Source organism: Gymnodraco acuticeps, unplaced genomic scaffold (genome assembly GCF_902827175.1).
Source record: "Gymnodraco acuticeps unplaced genomic scaffold, fGymAcu1.1, whole genome shotgun sequence".
NCBI classification, from domain to species: domain Eukaryota; kingdom Metazoa; phylum Chordata; class Actinopteri; order Perciformes; family Bathydraconidae; genus Gymnodraco; species Gymnodraco acuticeps.
The window spans coordinates 4171141-4189496 of record NW_022989748.1 but is presented as its reverse complement, the minus strand read 5'-3'; the positions used below and the strand labels follow the sequence as shown (position 1 = coordinate 4189496).

The following is an 18356-nucleotide window of genomic DNA, read 5'->3' as shown; positions in this document are numbered from 1 at the left end:
TACTCCACTACAATTCAGAGGTTAACCTGGTATTTTTACTCCACTACATTTAGTTTAGTTACTTTGCAGATTCTGATTAATGATGTGGAATATAAACAACCCTTAAAGCAGACTTTAGTTACACCTGAGTAAAATTCAGGGAAGGTGATTGTCAAGTGCCAACAATCAGGAGAGATATTTGATAGTTGGTGCTTGAGAAGACTAAACATTTATCTGCAGATCTTTATAAAGTATTAATTACTCGTTATTCTCTACTAATAGTTAATTAAAAATTGTATAATGGCTATTTTGCACATCCCTTTCAAGATTTCAAGATTTTCTAAGGTGTATTGATCTTATACACAACTTGGGTCGCAGGTTCCTCAACAGCGCATTACAAGACATCTATCAATATGTGTATACCTCCACCATTAAACTGTCATATTCTGCACATTTCTTATACTATCTACATACATAAGAGTATAATTAATGTGTATAATATCAGTTAAAATAAGTGCTTCAACATAGTTAACATTGCAGGAAAGCAATATTTTAGACGTTAAGTACTTTGTCAGGCTTAATATTCATCGGTAGATAGATACCCCCAACGTTTTTTTCTTGTTTAAAAGAAGACCTTAACCTAAAGTATTCTTTAATGTGTTAATAAAGGTTAATTCGTTTTTCTGTTTTGCACATCCTCCTATTAATATCTTTGTACATCCGGCACTAAACTGTTTTATTGTAGAGATCACTTAGTATCTTCTTGACTTTTTATATTCTATATTTCTATCATTGACCTTCTACTTTCCCCCTATGAAAGTATGTACTCTTAATATTGTTTTAATCAAAAAAACATTATTCAACAAAAATAATTTAATAACATGCTTTAACCACTAGGCGGTGCACACAAGGTACACACAGCATACTAATAATAACTTTGTATTATTAGTGTAGAACACTTATAACATCTAAAGATGTGTAGTTTTATTCATGTTTTTACATAATTTTACAGGATATTGCTATACTATTTCTCTTGTTTTACTTCTACACATTAATATCTGATTTGTAAAACATCACAGACAGAAAGGCATATCCGTCATTTAATGGTAAGCTATTGAAATTGTGATTCCATAGATGTGTCTGCCATCACCCAAAACCCCTGACTATTCTCTCAACTCAGTATTTACATTCTGATATTCAAAGAAAATCAGTAATATCTTTAAAAACTACAAGTCCTTTTCTATCAGCTCTGCACCGTTATGGTGTAAATATAACCTCAATTGGATCAAATATAAAAGTCAGCTGAATTACTATTGACACTGCAAGGAGACGTATTTTGTGAAAAGAAATTGAAGATGTTGTTTAATTGTTGATATATTTATGATCCACCTCACGTATTCAGTTTTGGCAGCAGTTCTCCTGTTTGTCCAGAAGTCTTCTCATCAGGGCTCTATAAATAAAGAACTACGGCAGATGTGTAATATTTAATGCAGCCGAACCGTGTATTACAATGCCGTTATGTGATGACTTCCAAAGAGAAAAGCAAGAACACTCTGAACTAGGTATTATTTTATTTTTCGTTGTCGGATATCATATCTTATTAACACCATATCCCAGCGTGCATTGCGGCTAAAACATCCAATCAACGAGCTTCAAGCTGAGGATCTTGGGTAATCAGTTTGGTGGGTTTGTGGTGTATATCGCTCGAAATGTCCCGTCTGTTTCCGGTGACTTTATTTACGGCTAAAATGCCCAAGATTATAGAATTAAATGAATAAATAAAAACAAGGATAATTGTGTGTTATTGTTGAGTAAATAACAGTGTGTTATTTAGAAAAGAATAACAAATTAGAAGGAAAATATTTGAAAAAATACAGATTTCAGTATTTTGAGGCTCTAAGCCCCATTTATTTTCCTCACAGACGGAAAAAAAGTCCGACATTCTACGATTTAAAATAAAAACAAATAAATAAAAAGATAAAACACTGGCATGTAATTTACGTTAGAATAAATAGAATGGTTTTGAATAATAGATGAGAGTAAAATCTACTTCACTTTACAGCCCCGCCCACTTTTGGGGAAACCAACGCTGTCATTTGAACGGCGATCAAGCCTGAAGCCACAGAGCTCTTATTTTACTGTCCTTTCTTCTTAGAGGAAGTACAGAAACACGTAAATCTGGATTTGTTTTAATGTTTGAGGAGCAATAAACGACACAGCAACTTTTTGGCATGTTAAAACTATTATGTTCCGCCTTGCGCATGAGAGTAACAGCTGGCGAAATTACAGCCTCGCCTACTGATTTTAATTTAACCATATATCGAGCCCGATTCTCGATTTCAAATGTGTGCTCTAAAATTATATTTATAAATAACTATTTTCATTATTATAAGCAAGACAATAAATGGCAAAGATATGTAAAAAAATAACGTATTTAAGATACGTTCATAACAAACGTAACGTGGGAGAAAATACGTTTCTAGCTAAACGTAATTGAGAATGCAGTTTAGTTCTGTGGGAACGTAATTTTTAGGAGACAGGGTTGCTAGCAACCACCTTGGTAACAATGAAAACGTCGCGATTTCCTTTAGTAATCTTCGTAATAACTAGCAAACTAAAGATCATGTACATCCACTGCACACATAATCTGAAATAACAACTCATATTCCTCGCATCAAATGACATCAAAACGCATTTTAATGGCCAAACTAACTTTAAAATAGGCATTTTCCACCGAGAATAAAACGAAGTTCGGCCATGTTTTCTTTTTCTGCAGGGAGAAATTTGAAGATCACGTGACGTCAAACAGAGCACATGGTGTAGTCCAAACGATAGCTGGGGATTCTGGGTAGTGTTGTGTCATCTGCCATCCTTTACTCCGAAAAAATATTTGTTTCTCCGAATCGAAGGGGAAAAATACAAAAGCATTGCACACAATTTAAACCAATCAATGTTGTGTAATTAACAAGGATAATCCGGTGTTTTTTAGTCGATGAGTAGTGCAGATATCACTGTAAAATCAATCGACAGTAAGAGGAATACTTACTTCCGGGTGTACAATTCTCCGTTATCCAATGGGAATGGACGCTCACATTGCCTTTAAGGGCAGCCGACACAAACGAATGCCGTGCTTCCATGAGCGTCAAATCCCGCCGCAGATGGGAATACATTGCAATCAGTTGAAAGCTATTTGCGTCCCTTTATGACGCTGAAGGAGCCTAGGAGCGTCACAACTGGACGCCACGGACACTGACCAAACGTCGCTCCTGGACGCTTAGGGAGTGAGAGTGTGTTGGCTCTTTCCGTCCATATTTGAACCCTGTGTGAGTGGAGAGTCTCACAGCACCATTCAATATTTTTAACACAGATCACCAAGTTCATGTGAAAAAGAACTCGCTGAACAAAACAGCATCACTCCGCCCTGCAGACCGCTCATTTAGACGTCTGCCTCAAAAGCCTTTTATCTGCTCCTATCCTAATAGCGGGGAAATGACAGGGATGAATACTCAGCAATCATTCACACTACCAGCACTTAACTATTGTTATATCGGGTTTTTTCTAAAGCAGACATTTTCCTATTTAAAAGATACCTGCACACATTTCACCCCCTTTTAAATGCAAATACTCAGGCACCTGGCTTCTTATCAAACATTTCATTGTGTTTTCTCTGCATCTGCATGTAATTGCACACACAGCGAAGCCTTACAAGAACAAAGCGGCTTCGCAAATAAATTACAGCCACAATATAGGAAGAAAGGAGGAACAGGACACAAAGTTCCTGTGGTGGATAAAAGATCTACAGGTCAGGACAGCTGCTCTAATTATCTCAGAATTATTTCACTTTATACATACTACACTATGGGAACTGTTTCTGTTGTATTTGCCTCAACTACGGTGGCCAACGGGTGCAAACCATAGACTGGTGCAAACGCGCTCCAACGATCCAAAGCATCTACGTTACGTCCACACAGCAGCGTTGTGTGCTTCAACCATGGGCTTCAACGGAGATGCTTCCCATTCCCTTTGAATGGGGTGACGTCACGCTTTGCCGAACTGCCTTGTGGGTCCGTCGCGTCGCCGCTCCGTTGCTCGCTTTGAAAGTTGAGAAAAGTTAAAGTAAACTTTTCAAGCGTCAACGGAACGCCAGCCAATCAAATCGTATGCCAGAACAAGCACTGCCAATCAAACCGTGTTATTAATGTGATTGGTTGTTGGTCCACGCCAGACGCGCCCACCGGCAAGCTTCAACGCGACGCTGCCGTGTGGACGTAAACGTGCCACAGATTCAGAAGCAATGAAAATATTAAAGCAATTTTTTTTTTTAAATAAATGCAAATGAAGAAACATCTACACCAACTTGACAACACATGTGCATCATTTGCAAAACATTCACCAAATACAGGAATCATTGTTTAACTAGTTGTAAGACAACGATGCATGAACGTTGTAGCACTTTTGCACCAATCACTAAACTGTTGTTAGAAAGTAAGTAGCCTTAAAAAGAGTACTTCGCTTTCAAAAAGGCAAACTTTTATTTATGATTTACAATGCATTACCTAGATGTAAACTTACATGCCTCAACGCAAAAACATGAATTTTAAAAAAAAGAGGAAAAGTTTTGATGAACTGAAGTAAATGCATGCCACATTTAACAACATCAAACTTAAAGGTGGGGTAGGTAATTTTGGAGAAACCAGCTCGAGTGGCTAGAATCATAGAATTTGAAAATACACAGCTGGAAAAAATGTGCTACTTCCTTACAGAGCCCCTCCTCCAACACACACGAACGCGCAAATGACCAATGAGGGCACGAGATAAATGTGTGCACAGATGAAAGGCTGACAGGCAGGTAGGCCGGTGTTAAGAGCATTCCATGGAATATAACAAAAAGTGTATCACGAGCCGGTTTCTCAAACTTACCTACCCCACCTTTAAGAAAAACATCCTTACACAATCTCAATGAACTTAAGTTGCACAACTATTAAAACTGCACTACGTTGAAACACTTTCCATTAACAATATCACGCTTAATCAGGCGCTATGCATCCTCAGAAAATGATTATTTTTTGTGGGTTGAGTATCCCTTTAATATTTAGAATATAAAAACTAGAAAGATATAACTATTTTTACTTGAGCATTACCAAAACAAGAGTTCAGTAAAGAAACAAACCAGGTAAATGACCTCACAACACTGCTGCTAAAACGTTGTCTTTTTATTTATTAACATATCTTTCTGATATGGTCAGAAACTCTAACAAGGACAATAACAAGGACAAATTGTAAACCAAAAATAACATTATGTTTTAAAAAAAAAAACGTGTGCATTTCGGCTGTAATGTGAGTAGATACTAGATACCCCTCTTGCTCTTCAGACACATCACCTCAACTGTACTGCAGGTGCACACTGCCATCTAGTGGCCAAACACAACAGTACATGGGCAGACCCCATAATGTTAATCATATCAGATGTGTTCTATTCTGCGTTAAACAGTCTGCAGAATCATTCCAATATGGAGTAATAACACAAATCAGCAAACCAACAACAAATAAAGCATACTACACATTTTTTGCCACACAAAGCTTTTTCCCATCACTAGCTTTCATCAGGGCCTTGATGGCTCTGGCCCTCATCTCCAGCTCCAGGAGCTCCAGCTGCTGCAGGGAAGGGGGGCCTCCTGCAGGGGCCCGGCCTGACACGGGGGGAACAACAGGTGAGCTAACATCAGTGCACTGAGGAGGGGCCACACTCTGCTCTTTAGCCTCCTCTGTGCCTGCAGAGAGGGCCAAGATCTCACTGACACTCCGGTCTATGTCGCTCTGCAGGTCTTTCTTTGCTTCTGCAGGTGGGGCAGTGGGGGGGGCAGGGTTTATAGTAGCTGGGGTTACGGCAGCTGGGTTTACAGAAGCTGGGTCGACAGCAGCTGCCTTTACCTCCCCCTCCACAGCTTTACCCTGCTCCTCTTTATGCCCCTCTATGTCACTGTCGTAAGTGTCTGCGTTTATACTGAGGACGTCACTCTCCTCACCTGATCCCTCTGTGGAGAGAATTACACATTGTTATTTGAAATGCTCCTATTAAATATTGTTCCTTTAGTTTAGTGTACCTAGCATGTGAATTACCTTGTTTAGGGTCCTCAGGTTTTGCAGTTTCTTTTAAGCTAGATGTAGAGTCCACATTATTGTCTTGCCTTGACCGAGGAAAAAAGAAATGATCATATTAAAGTATGGGATATGTAAGGTGGCCCAAAACACTTACATTCGGAGGGACGCTGCAGTTTCGAAAATCGATGCAAACATACAAAAATCTTGACCACACATGCGCGGCGTTAACTAAAAGCGCCGCCGCTCCGTTGTGTTTTGAGCTTCTTGCAGCGTTTTGTATTTGCAGCGTTTATGCAGCACTTTTAGTAAACGCTGCGCGAGTTGGTGAATGTTTCTTAATTTGCATGCGTTTCGGCACATTTGTGTTTTTATATTTGCATTGGTTCTTAAGCTGCAGCGCTTTCTCCTAATGGAAATGTTTGGTAGCGCGTTGGCACCTGTCGGCCGCCGTATCATTTCATGAAAAAAACCACTTGTATTCTGAAATGTTGTCCTAAGTCATTTCACTCACTGGCTTTCTAAAGTCTCCTCTGTGTTTCCAGATGTCAGGTCTTCCCCTAAAGAACAACCAACAGCTTTAAGGATTCATAATGCAGCGTTTGAAATATTGTTTCAAGATAGTTTGTAAGAAAAACTTACCAAATGGCTTTAATTCTTACCTGCTAGAATCTGAATGAGATTTTGCTCTGAGATGGGCTCCAGTTGATCCCAGCACATCTTTTTGATTTCCTCTAAATTATAGTCCTGTGAATGATAATGTATTTAATAGTTTCTGTAACGATGGGATGCTACAACAGCATCCGAGCACACAGCAGAATCATACAGTCTTACTACTCTATCTGTATAGCTTATATGTGTTAGTTTAGCCAAGTATTTAATACCTGATACATTTCATTAACACATGTTTACAATGTCTTGAGTAAGCACACACACACCTTACAGATATGGATTAAAAAGGTAAAGTATGTTCAATAACTAAAATAAATAGTAGCAATTCTCTATCTGACTTATGTGACCTGGAAAACTAAAAAGGTGGCATAAAACAATAAAAGTCATGGAACAAACCTTTTCATGCAATGATCCCTATCTCAAGGTGGTGTTGCTTTTCAGATGAATGGTGCTGTGTCCAACAGTACACAATATGGCCACAAATGTTGATTTAAAACAAAATGTGGTCCTTAAATCCAAAACTGAAGTCAGTAGATAAAGTGTCAACGCAAAATACATTTTATTGTGGTGTACAGACCATTTGAGAGGTCCAAAATGTAAATGAATATGTTGAGAAATTAGCCTGATTTCTCCACAAATCTTCCTGATCAATGGAAGGTACCCTTTTTCCCAGCAATTGAAATCATACAAGTTCAAACTTTCATTTGACATCCTGCTTATCTTATTCCAGGCATGCACAGATCATGAGTTAGTATTCAGACACAATCCCTCACCTTGAGTTCCTCGGGCAGCATCTTGCGTAACTTCTTCTCCCCGAGGACGTGCAGACATTGCTGCAACATCTCCTTCTTGTCAGCGACGTAGGCGGTGATGGGCTGGAAGGCCAGGCTGAGGTCCAGCCCCCCCTCCTCGATGTCGCTGCCGATCCGGTCCAGCTCTGCGTCCGCCATATCATCCTTAGAGCCCTGCAGCAAGAAACCAACATGTTACTCTGGAGGTACTTAGACAATAACGATGTTAACACTGTTCCAAAATGATTAGTAGCTCAAACGGTACGTGGACCATTTAGACTTTTTGTTATATTTAGTTAAATTAAGTTATAATTTAAATTATATTGCAAGAGCTTTCCCATGTTATTTAAACAAACCTGGAATTAAATAACATGCCCGTAGGCTAACCTACAACCCAAGTAACTGAAAAACTCCGTTTTACTTAACCCAAAAAATCTAAATAAACGAGTACAAATATTTTTCGATTGTCATTTTTTTTTGTTGCAGAATTAGTGTAACTATTCAAATATTTTCTTATTCAAGCTTTAAAGTGAGGGGATTTATTTTCTGATTTCCTGTGTCATATATATCAATTTTGGATTATGAACTTTAAGACTAAGAATACTAGACATTTAAAGACTTTACGTGGGGTAAAAATCCCTAATTATAAATGTAATTTAAGGCTTTGTCATACAAATTATCAAAAACGTCAATTCACTGTTAGTTATATCTTGGTTGCCATTGATCAACACAGCTTAATACTATCGAAAATGAAAACAGCAAGCTTCATTAAAAAAAAAAAAACCTGTACCAAAGTCTGATAAATGTTTAATGTTCGCCATATCTAACATGACTCTGAAAACAGACCGCCAGGGATCTAACAATTTAATATATTTTATTTTATTTGATAAACTTTCAGAACCCTAGCTGAGAGTTCTGACAGTATCTGAACCAGGTAGTCTAAAGCGAATACACAAAACATACGTTCTTAATCACGGATTTAAATACATATACATCTCGCCTAAAGGTAACCATGAAAATAAATTAACCAAATATGTATTTTAGTGTCAGTTTACAGAATCGTGTATATTATAATATATTCCGATTGTTAAACACAGCATTACATTAGCATGACACTAGCTTAAGCTGTTACCTCGGAGTTAGCATCCGCACATCTGCGTTTGTTGTTGTCGGCTCGCTCTTCGGTCTGAGACTGTTTCCGCCTCTTCTCTGCGCTGCTGGCCTTCTTCTTCAGCATTGTCAGGGTAAACACACCTGGAGCACACCGAAAGAAAGCTGAAACACACCTGTGCTTCTACTGAGAGCTGAAAAAACACTGCCGCTGTTACAGAGAGCTGTTTTATATCCCGAGCTATACTTCCATTTTGAATGTCGCGGCAAAAGCTGTCATCAGAACGCGACCACTTCCTCTTTTGGCGGCGGCGATGCAACCGTTTGGTTTAGTCGACGCCACCTACCGGCAGGGCGGTGCTGGTACTGTCTGTATCTCTTAGTCCTCATTATTTTTTTACCAGAAAAGGGTGACTGACATCCTTACATTTATTCCGCAGAAACGTATGACAAACAGGTTTCCTAAGAGGTTTGTGTTGGTGGTCAGTTCACACCTAAGCATTGTTTATAACGGGATATGATGTAACTGCATTGAAAAAACACATCAAATTAGCTTTGCAGTGCTAGACTATACCCATATGTCCATAATTAGTGAGTATAGCTTGAAGTTCCCACATCATCTTGTGTCCACAACAACAGAGCTGCTCACTTCCTGTTCCTCCTTCATCTGCACAGTTGTCTGTATTATGAAGAATGCTGAAACAGATTCAAACTGTATCCCATCATCAACATTTCACACTTCAAAGCTCCCTCAGATGACTTCCTACAGTCAATCATAAATGCCCACCCTGTGTTTCACACGTCTCTCCATATCCCAAGTTCCATCTGCCTCATCAAATACTGTGCATCTAATTCATTACTGTGAATGAATGCCTTCAAACCCTCCGCCGAGGCTCATTTACATAATTCAGCCTCCACAGTTAAACCAGCAGCATCTTCCTTATGTTTGTTACAAAGGGTGTTACAAAGGAATGTGGGGTCACATGATAATGACACATGTTTGCAGGCAAAACTAATAATTAGGCAAAACAAAAAGACGTGAATATGTCTATCGCGGATAAAGTGACTTATGCATGACCTATGTGAACAATTATGTAAAACTGTGATACGGAACGTATGTGAAATTATCAGGTAAGATGTGATGTATGGATGTTATTCTGCGAAAGAAAAAGTAAGCATATCACATTTTCAAATGTTCTGACATGATCACAACACCCTGAGATCAAGGAAGATGCATATAGCATTAGGTAAACACACTATAAAGCTAATATTTATACAGTTTATTATGATGTTTGACAGCTTTTGGTGAAGGAAAGAACTCAGGATACACTAATAATTATGCAAGACAAACAGATTTCAATACTGTCTATCACATTTTCAGACATGATCACAAAACACTCTTTAGATGAATTCATCCTCAGGAAAATACACTTAATATAGTGTATTATAATGTTGCACAGCTTCTCATTGACGAAAGTGAAACATGTTTGCAGAACTTTGGCTAATAATTATGCAAAACAAAGAGACTTAAAGGTCACTTATTATCCACTATTTTATGTCTTTTATACATAAATAGTTGTTCCCTGTGTGTAAAAAGATTCTGAAAGTTTCAGGAAAAAAGATTCTCTTTCTTTTTGTCCCGATCCATCTATATAAAAACCTGTCTGAAAGTTAACTGATCAGATTTGGCCAAGCCAAAGGTAACACCCACCCACCTTATCACCTGAATCTCCTCCTAGAGCACTAGTGTGTACTTTTAAACCAATCACGTCACAGAGAGGCGTGCCATGCAGCAGCTTATTAGCATTTAAAGCTACAGACACAGAATCAGGGCTGAACATTATGGGTTTATGGGATGCTACAATTATGATCTGTTTGGTATTTCCAGCCAAACACTTCAGAGACATGTTTTGTATATATCTGAGACCTATAATATATTTTGGACAAATTGTATAATAGGGGAACTTTAAAAAATGTAAACTGTGACATGGAATATATGTGAAATTAGTTCATATATATATATATATATATAGTATATGTTATTCTGTTAAAGTATGCACATGTTCAAGATCATAGTCTCTGAAATGATCACAAAACACTCGTTAGGGTATATGCATATATGCTCGACGAATACTTCATATTTATATAGTATATTATATTTTTGAAGGATAAGCTAATAGCAGAAATACATTTGGGTAATGACGCTGTCTTCAGGGAGCCCTGGTGTTGCTTATCTGGACAGAGTTGCAGGTTTGGAGCCGGTGGTGACGACGCGCAGCAGGCAGTAAATCACTTTAATTGGCTTCCCCGCCTCGGCCTCCGTACGGCAGGAGCCAATGCAATGGCTGCCCAGGCGCCATGGCGACAGCTGTCTCCACATAATGCAGGTTGTTATCCTGATGCCATCCACCAAATTATGCAGTGGGTACGGTAGGAGGTGTGCATCGATCACAATCATGTCACAATGTGTTTTCTTTGCAACAGCTGCTCCCCGTGTCTGGGTTCATCTCATTAAAGGCTCTGCAGAGGGGACAGGGCTTTTTAGAAACAGCAGCTCATGTGGGTGTGAAGCCATGACAATTGTAAAAGTATGTTGCAGAGATTTGTGATTAGAAATGAGAAATATACGCAAGCAAGCCCTGTTGTCTAATTAGCAGACTTGGCTAATCGAGAGATGTACAGGCTTTTGTTCTCATTTAATTTAGTTTAGTTGCACTTTGAAAGTAAAATGATGAATCACAGAGAGGATTTAATAACTGAAAGTGAGATTAAAAAGCTACAGAAGCTCACTATAAAGAAAACAGAGAATAAACCATTATATTAAACACAAAACTCAAAAAGTCAAGAGCAATCTGACGCAAGAAGCACAAGTTGTGTGTTTTGTATATAGTTTTATTTCCATTGTTTTTAAGACATGGAATTCATTATTGTTCAGCTGAAAGAGAGCATGCACATCACATGCTTTGCCTACATTTGTCAGTAAAATGTGCACTTTACATCTAAATATATAGAATTGGTTGTGTGCATCATCATTACAGATTGTTTAAGCAACGAAAATCAGTGGTAATTAAAAGTGGAGCACACAAATAAACTTTATTTTAGTGCCAGTCTAAACTAGGTCATCCAAGCTGCACTGAAACTATATAATATGTTGTGTACATAAATAAATAACTCCCCGATCAACGCCTGCCCTCCTCAAATCAACACGTATAGACAGTAGGATTTTTTAGTGTGAATTAACATCTTCTCTGCCAGCTGAGATAAAGTATAGACACATTTTGTACCTTCATTAACTTCACAACTTGAAAAAACACACATTTATTGACTGTTATTTGCTTTGCACCAACAGCATGAAATAAGATCAAAATAACATGTATGCATAAAGTGCTTTACAATTAGGATAGATAAACATAGAATGAACCTTAAACAGGGAGACAATGTATATAAGATACGATATAATACATAGTGATGTCACTACGGGAAGTAAACAAAAGGAATCCAAAGGAGGCGTTTCAAGCAGGAGTGTGGGAGAGAAACTCCCACAGGGATTTTAGCCTTTGAAGACCACTTGTAGCCTACATGTACATTCAACAGTGTTCAGTCTCCCCTACACCAACAGCAGCAGTGAATAATAACACTAAAGCAGTAATCAGAGTCTCTGTGGCTCAGGATCGCAGCAACACCCCCGTTCAGCATGTTGTTAACTTAAATATCAATTGTTCTCTCTTCAGCAGCCTCTTTTCCCCAAGGTGCTTTGAGAGGACTGCCAAGCAGTAGTGTGTGTGTGTGTACACAGTATGTGTTGGCTGCAGTAAAGAAAGCCAAAGATATCTATTAACAATCTATTCCTTACCTCGCTCAGAGAGCAGCGGCCGACGTCTTCTGAATCAGGTGGGATTCAACAGAGAAACTCTCTGTATATATATCATAAGCACATTGATGTGTGTAGCCATGTTTCAGTGAAGGGGATTCTTAATGCTTCATCTTACTAAGTCATTTTGGACAATTCTATGCTTCCAACTTTGTGGAAACAGTTAGGGGAAGGCCCTTTTCTGTTCCATCATGACTGTGCCCCAGTGACCAAAGCAAGGTCCATAAAGGCATGGTTGGGTGAGTTTGGTGTGGAAGAACTTGACTGTCCCGCACAGCCTTGACCTCCACCCCATTGAACACCTTTGGGATGAATTAGAACGGAGATTTCGAGTCAGGCCCTCTCGTCCAACATCAGTGTCTGACCTCACAAATGCTCTTCTGGATGAATGGGCAAAAATGCCCACAGACGCACTCCAAAATCTTGTAGAAAGCCTTCCCAACTAACTTCATGTTAATGCCTAAGAATTTTGAATGGAATGTCATAAAAGCTCCAGTAGGTGTACACTCCTCTTAATCATGACCCAATACTTTTGTCTGTATAGTGTATAATAAGACAAAGTATTGGGACACTGCTCCTAGCCATGCAGTTTGCCTTTACAAACATGTGTGAAAGAATGGGTCGTTCTAAAGAGCAGAGATGCAACAAGTCAGATCGTGAAATACCACTGTAAGGTATTATTGTAAAGTGGAAACATTTAGGAACCACAGCAACTCGGCCACGTAAAGTTAAAGGGCGGGACAACAAAGCATACTTTAGTTCTGTGAAGGGATATAATCTGCCTTGCATGGCACTAATATGTTGAGGATGTGGTTTTGTTTCATGGACTACATTTACTGAAAATATATGCACTGTACTTCACTTTACTTCAAAGTGTATGCTGAGAAGCATATAGTACTGCACTATGGTCTGTGAAATACATTTGAGTGGTCGCGATTTATTGACAAAGGAAAAAAGTGGGTCCTGAGGCTTGACCTGTTGAGAACCACTGGTGTAGAGGATGACTCTTTGGGAGCAACATGTGAAGTGTGTGAAAAAAGCTGAGCAGATATCTGGAACTAACTGTCGAAGAAGAGCGATGGAGTTTGAATCTTCTCTGGAGCTGGTGCAGCAGCTCCTCCCAGGAGAAGTGCTCCGTGTGCAGCTGGGTTATAGAGCCTGTCCTCTCCTCTTTCATGCAGTAATTGAGGGCTACGATTGGGAGGGAAACTGACAGACTCTTGGCCCTCAGGACCAACGCCGAGCCTCCCTTAATCCTCAGGCTCTGCTTCTTTTCTAGCCAAGGCTGGACCGAACATTTCTCATTTAATAGAGAGCAGACACAGAGAGATGTAGTTATCTAAGGCTGGAGCACCACCTGCTGCACACTGAACACTGAAACTCAGCAGGACCAAAGCAAGGTCACCTGAAGAAAGCATGCACAGACAGCTTATTTATTTCAAAATGGATCATCAATGTTAACATCAGACGGACAGTTGTCACAAACACAGCCTGACATAAACGGCAACATAATTACAGTTGTTTATTCCTTATGCTAATGTGTGCATTAGTTCACATGCTAATTTGAAGTATGCTAATGTTTAGCAGCTAATACTGGATTGAAAAGGAGATTTAGTGTGCTATAACCAGAAAAGTACTTGCATTTAATTAGATATTTCATAAAAGATGCACAAATAAACTGTCAAAAGAATATTTCCCATCACAGAAATCTAAACCCATATCTTTTGTAGAATGTGGCATGGTTGTGTTTCTCTGTAATTATCTTCAACTGCAGGCTCAAAGATTCAATACAAGTCTAATAGATTGCAATTATATTGCTTTTGGTTATGGTAAAAAGTAAAAATGTAAACACATTTCCCTTAAAATGTGCTCGAAAAAGCAACAACTGAGAACATCAAACATCAGAAACCTCGGTATAAAACATATATATGTGGATCTGACAGAGTCTGAGACAGGACTGCTTGTCAAAATGTTGGAACACACACCATTGTAATGGGTGATTGATACATTAAAGTTAAAACAGGCAGATTATCACATGCACTAGCGAAACGTGCTTAGGTTTTTACTGCAGCTGTGTACCGTTTGCAGCAGCGTGTTATCCGTGCTGGTGAAAACACCGAAAAGTTTGACGTTAGGTTTGAAGGCTTTGCAGGAACCGTTAAGTAAGACTGACAGCAGCCAGGCCAGACATATTACTTTAATTTCCAACTGTCAGGAGGATATTTACTGTCGCATAAGCCCCAGCTTTATCCATCACTAATGTTTGGAGAAACTTCTCTCAGTCAGAAAGAACTGAAAGTGAGGAAATCTGAATCAGGTCAGATTAACAATATATGGAAAGCATATTTTTTCGGAACAAATGGAGATAGCTTCAGTATTTCTTTAAGGTAGGATACTGTATTAAGGCTGTCATGTAATAAAGCCAGGTCTTCCACTCAGTATTACGATAGATGGCACTGTTTCCTTGCAGGAGAAGAGGCTGTCTCTGCCCAGAAACAAAGCAGCACATTCACTTCAACATGATGTCATGCCGTGACAAGCAGCAACATCTCGGTGCTGTTAAATTGAATCAAAATGGGGGGGAAAACATAAAATAAATCTAGTTTAGCAGGTTGTAGAGTGTTTCTTTTCATCCTCACATTGGACCATGTGGTGGACGAGACTCCCATGATGTAGGGGGAAAGACTGCTCAGGAATCTGGAGAGTGTCTGCACGAACACGTCTTCTTTGTCAAGTTTATTTTGATTAGAGATGTACACAGAACCTTTTCATTATTTGATCTACTTATTTATTTGTTGATTGTGGCTAGGGACAGTTTGTTGTAAACACGTGCTAGGTGCTAGTGGAGCCTCGCAGATGGGGGTGCTGCAGCCCCATGAGCATGGGCGCGGGAAGGGGGGTGCTGAGGGCGCTGCAGCACCCCCTAGCGGCAGGTAGGGGGTGCGGAGTTCCCCTGTCTGAATTATTATTTGACGGTTATTGCTGCTCCCGCTGTGCATAATCTGTGGCCAATAAATTCCACATTGTTGGTAAAATAATATTTTGGACTGCCCCGAATGTTTGTTCTGTAGCCCCGGACAATTCTACCTCAATAATATAATACATTAACCGTGCTTTACGTGAACCTCATCAAGACAAGAGAGAGGACGGTAGGACTGTAATTTCCCGTGTTCAGTGAATGCAACAGAGGCAAGACACCAGACCAATCAGAGAGTTGCATGGAAATAAAAGTGTGCTTGTGTCATTCAAGCTCGGCTGTGTGTGTGTGTGTGTGTGTGTGTGTGTGTGTGTGTGTGTGTGTGTGTGTGTGTGTGTGTGTGTGTGTGGAAATACCGCATTTAGTGTGTGTGAGAGAGGGAGAGGGACCGGTGTTGTTAGCATCTGGTTAGCTAGCTGCACTAACGGACATACGGAGCTGTTGGTTCCACAACAAGCTGGAGGAGAGCTCTCCTCTCAGACTGAGAGGCTCAGGTGAGCTAAAGGACTCTCTGAGTGTTTAGATAGTTAACTTTAGTCTAAGTTATCTCAGTGGGTCTCAAACGGTTTGGTCACAAATTATTCAAAAGATTATTTCCGTGGCACACCTTCATATGATCATTATAGTTAATAAAAAATAAGAGAATAAAGGAAAAAACAGGTATGAAATACTATATGGCAGTAAAACAAGAATACAGTTTGAAAGGGGAGTGATTTGTAAAATATCCATAAAGAAAAAGAACATCTGCTTACAGTTGTGTTTCATCTGGGTGTTGAGAGATGTATCCATAGATCTCTTAATGTTGCTCTCAAAGTGCACCAGATTGATGCTTTTAACTTCAATATTTAAAAAAACATCTTCCCGGGGGAGCATCCCCCCGGAGCCCCCTAGAGGAGGTGAGGTCCGCTCCCCACTCATAAAAAATAGCACTTTACCCCTGCCTGAGCTGATTATCGAGCCTTCATTGTAACAGTCACGGGTGTACTGTGTGTTTGCGTGTGGGAAGTGTTGCAGTAGAACATTCCACTGTAGCGCCCCTGGTGCTCGCGCTTTTGTGCACGTGCTCTATCGTGCCCGTAATAGTGTTCACTGGAGTCCAGCACCCCCACTCAAAATACCTTCCTGCGCCTCTGCCCATGAGCACCCCCGATGTCTCGCTGTCTCGCAGATCCCATGCAGCAAGCAGGAAATGAACCCAGCTCACACTGTCCGCTCCTCGCAGCAGAGAGCCCCACAACCGCCAACACAGCACCCAGACCCCACGCAGCATTCTCATCTGTTTGTCATTACTGGTGTCATTTTCTGGTTGCTAACGCCATTGTAACACATAATCACTACACTGATGTTCCGCTGTAACGGTGGTGATCTCATCAGAACAGAGTGGGCGAGCTGACCAATCAGAGCACAGTGGGCTCATAAGGAGGGGGGGGGGGGGCAGGAGCTCCAACAAGGCTTGTAGGACAGAGAGTGAATACATATGCTATACAGAGATGCTGTATGAGAAACCAATGTGAGTTTGGAGCATTGAACAATGTAAATCTATTCTAGTAGACCTCAACAATGGAATTATGATCAGTAGAAATGGCCATGACCAGGGCCGCCTTAATGCACGGGCTGACCTGGGCTGAAGCCCAGGGGCCTACGGAGATTGGGGGCCTATCATGAGCCAAACAAAACCAAAAAAAATAAAATTGAAATTGTTTTTTTTCCCGGGTGTTTATTTTTTATTTTAAATAAACAAAGTCTTGGCTTTCAGAATATGAAACTTTTATTTCCAAAATCACACGATAAATACATCTTTGAAGCTTGTAAAGGGAAGAAGACAGCTCTCCCTTGCCACTCTGCTGTTCCTTAGCGCCGCTTCCCCTCCCTCCGCTGAAATTATGAATGTAAGGCGTATAGTAATCATAGATAACACGGCAGGGTCCGTTACAGTTTGTTTTCATCTGATTTCAAATAAACAAAGTCTTGGCTTTCAGAATATTAAACTTGTTTCGGCAAATTCAGACGATAAATACAACTTTGAAGCTTCGGCATAATTACAAGCGGAGAACGGAGTAACGTGACGTCACAGCAGGCAGAACAACAGCATCAAAAATGTTGACTCCGTAACAGTCAGTGGGCACCACTTAACAGCCAATCAGAATGAGAATATGTTTCACATGTGACTTATTCAAATTGCGAGTGATTGAGTGACAGATGAAGGTTGTTTAGGAGAAAATGTCGGAGAATAAAAAGTTTGACAGTGGCGCTCGGAAAAGGAAATTGTTGAGGGAAAAGGAGTTTCGAGACAAGCAGCTATTACAAAACATGCCGAAGCTTACAGGTTATTTTAAACCTGGATGAGGAGGAAGGACAGATGAGTTCTGTACCGAGCGGCAGCGGTGGCGGCGATGCCGGCCGCGGGGCCTCGGAGCCAAGTAGGCCGTCTGGTTCTGATAGCGATGGAGTAGCGGGACAGGAAAAACAGACAGGAGGGACGTTATCTGTTGGAGGAGATGGAGAGGACGACGAGGACTTGCTACGTGGAGGGGAGCCAATGGCATCCGGACAAATACATGAGGGAGGCCCGCACTCATCTGGAGGAAAGGACCAGGCGCGCGTAGAGCAGAGTGGAGAAGACAAGCGGGAAAACGAGGATACAGGAGAACTAGACGACCCCTACAGCACTGACCCAGGTCTCTGGGGCAACAACATGGACAAACAGGTGCTTCTCTACTGGGCGAAAATGGGTCCGGAATTGTGTCAAAACAGAGAAGCTGACCTCTCTGCCTCAGAGCAGCAGTACAAGCATCAGAAGAGATACTTCTCCAGAAGCTTATTCAAGCGCAAGCTGGGTAACGGGGAGTATATGCTC

The 18356-nt window shown here is 40.3% G+C and overlaps 1 protein-coding gene across 1 annotated transcript; it reads right to left on the bottom strand.

Annotated features, from left to right (window-relative positions):
- Positions 1-5249: 5249 nt before the first annotated feature.
- Positions 5250-8934, bottom strand: LOC117559452 (caspase activity and apoptosis inhibitor 1). The gene is made up of 6 exons (XM_034236258.1): positions 8674-8934; positions 7524-7715; positions 6741-6825; positions 6593-6638; positions 6100-6167; positions 5250-6014 (listed from the first exon to the last, which is right to left on the bottom strand). The coding sequence occupies exons 1-6, from the start codon at positions 8776-8778 to the stop codon at positions 5536-5538; spliced, it is 975 nt and encodes a 324-aa protein (XP_034092149.1). The 5' UTR covers positions 8779-8934; the 3' UTR covers positions 5250-5535.
- Positions 8935-18356: the final 9422 nt, after the last annotated feature.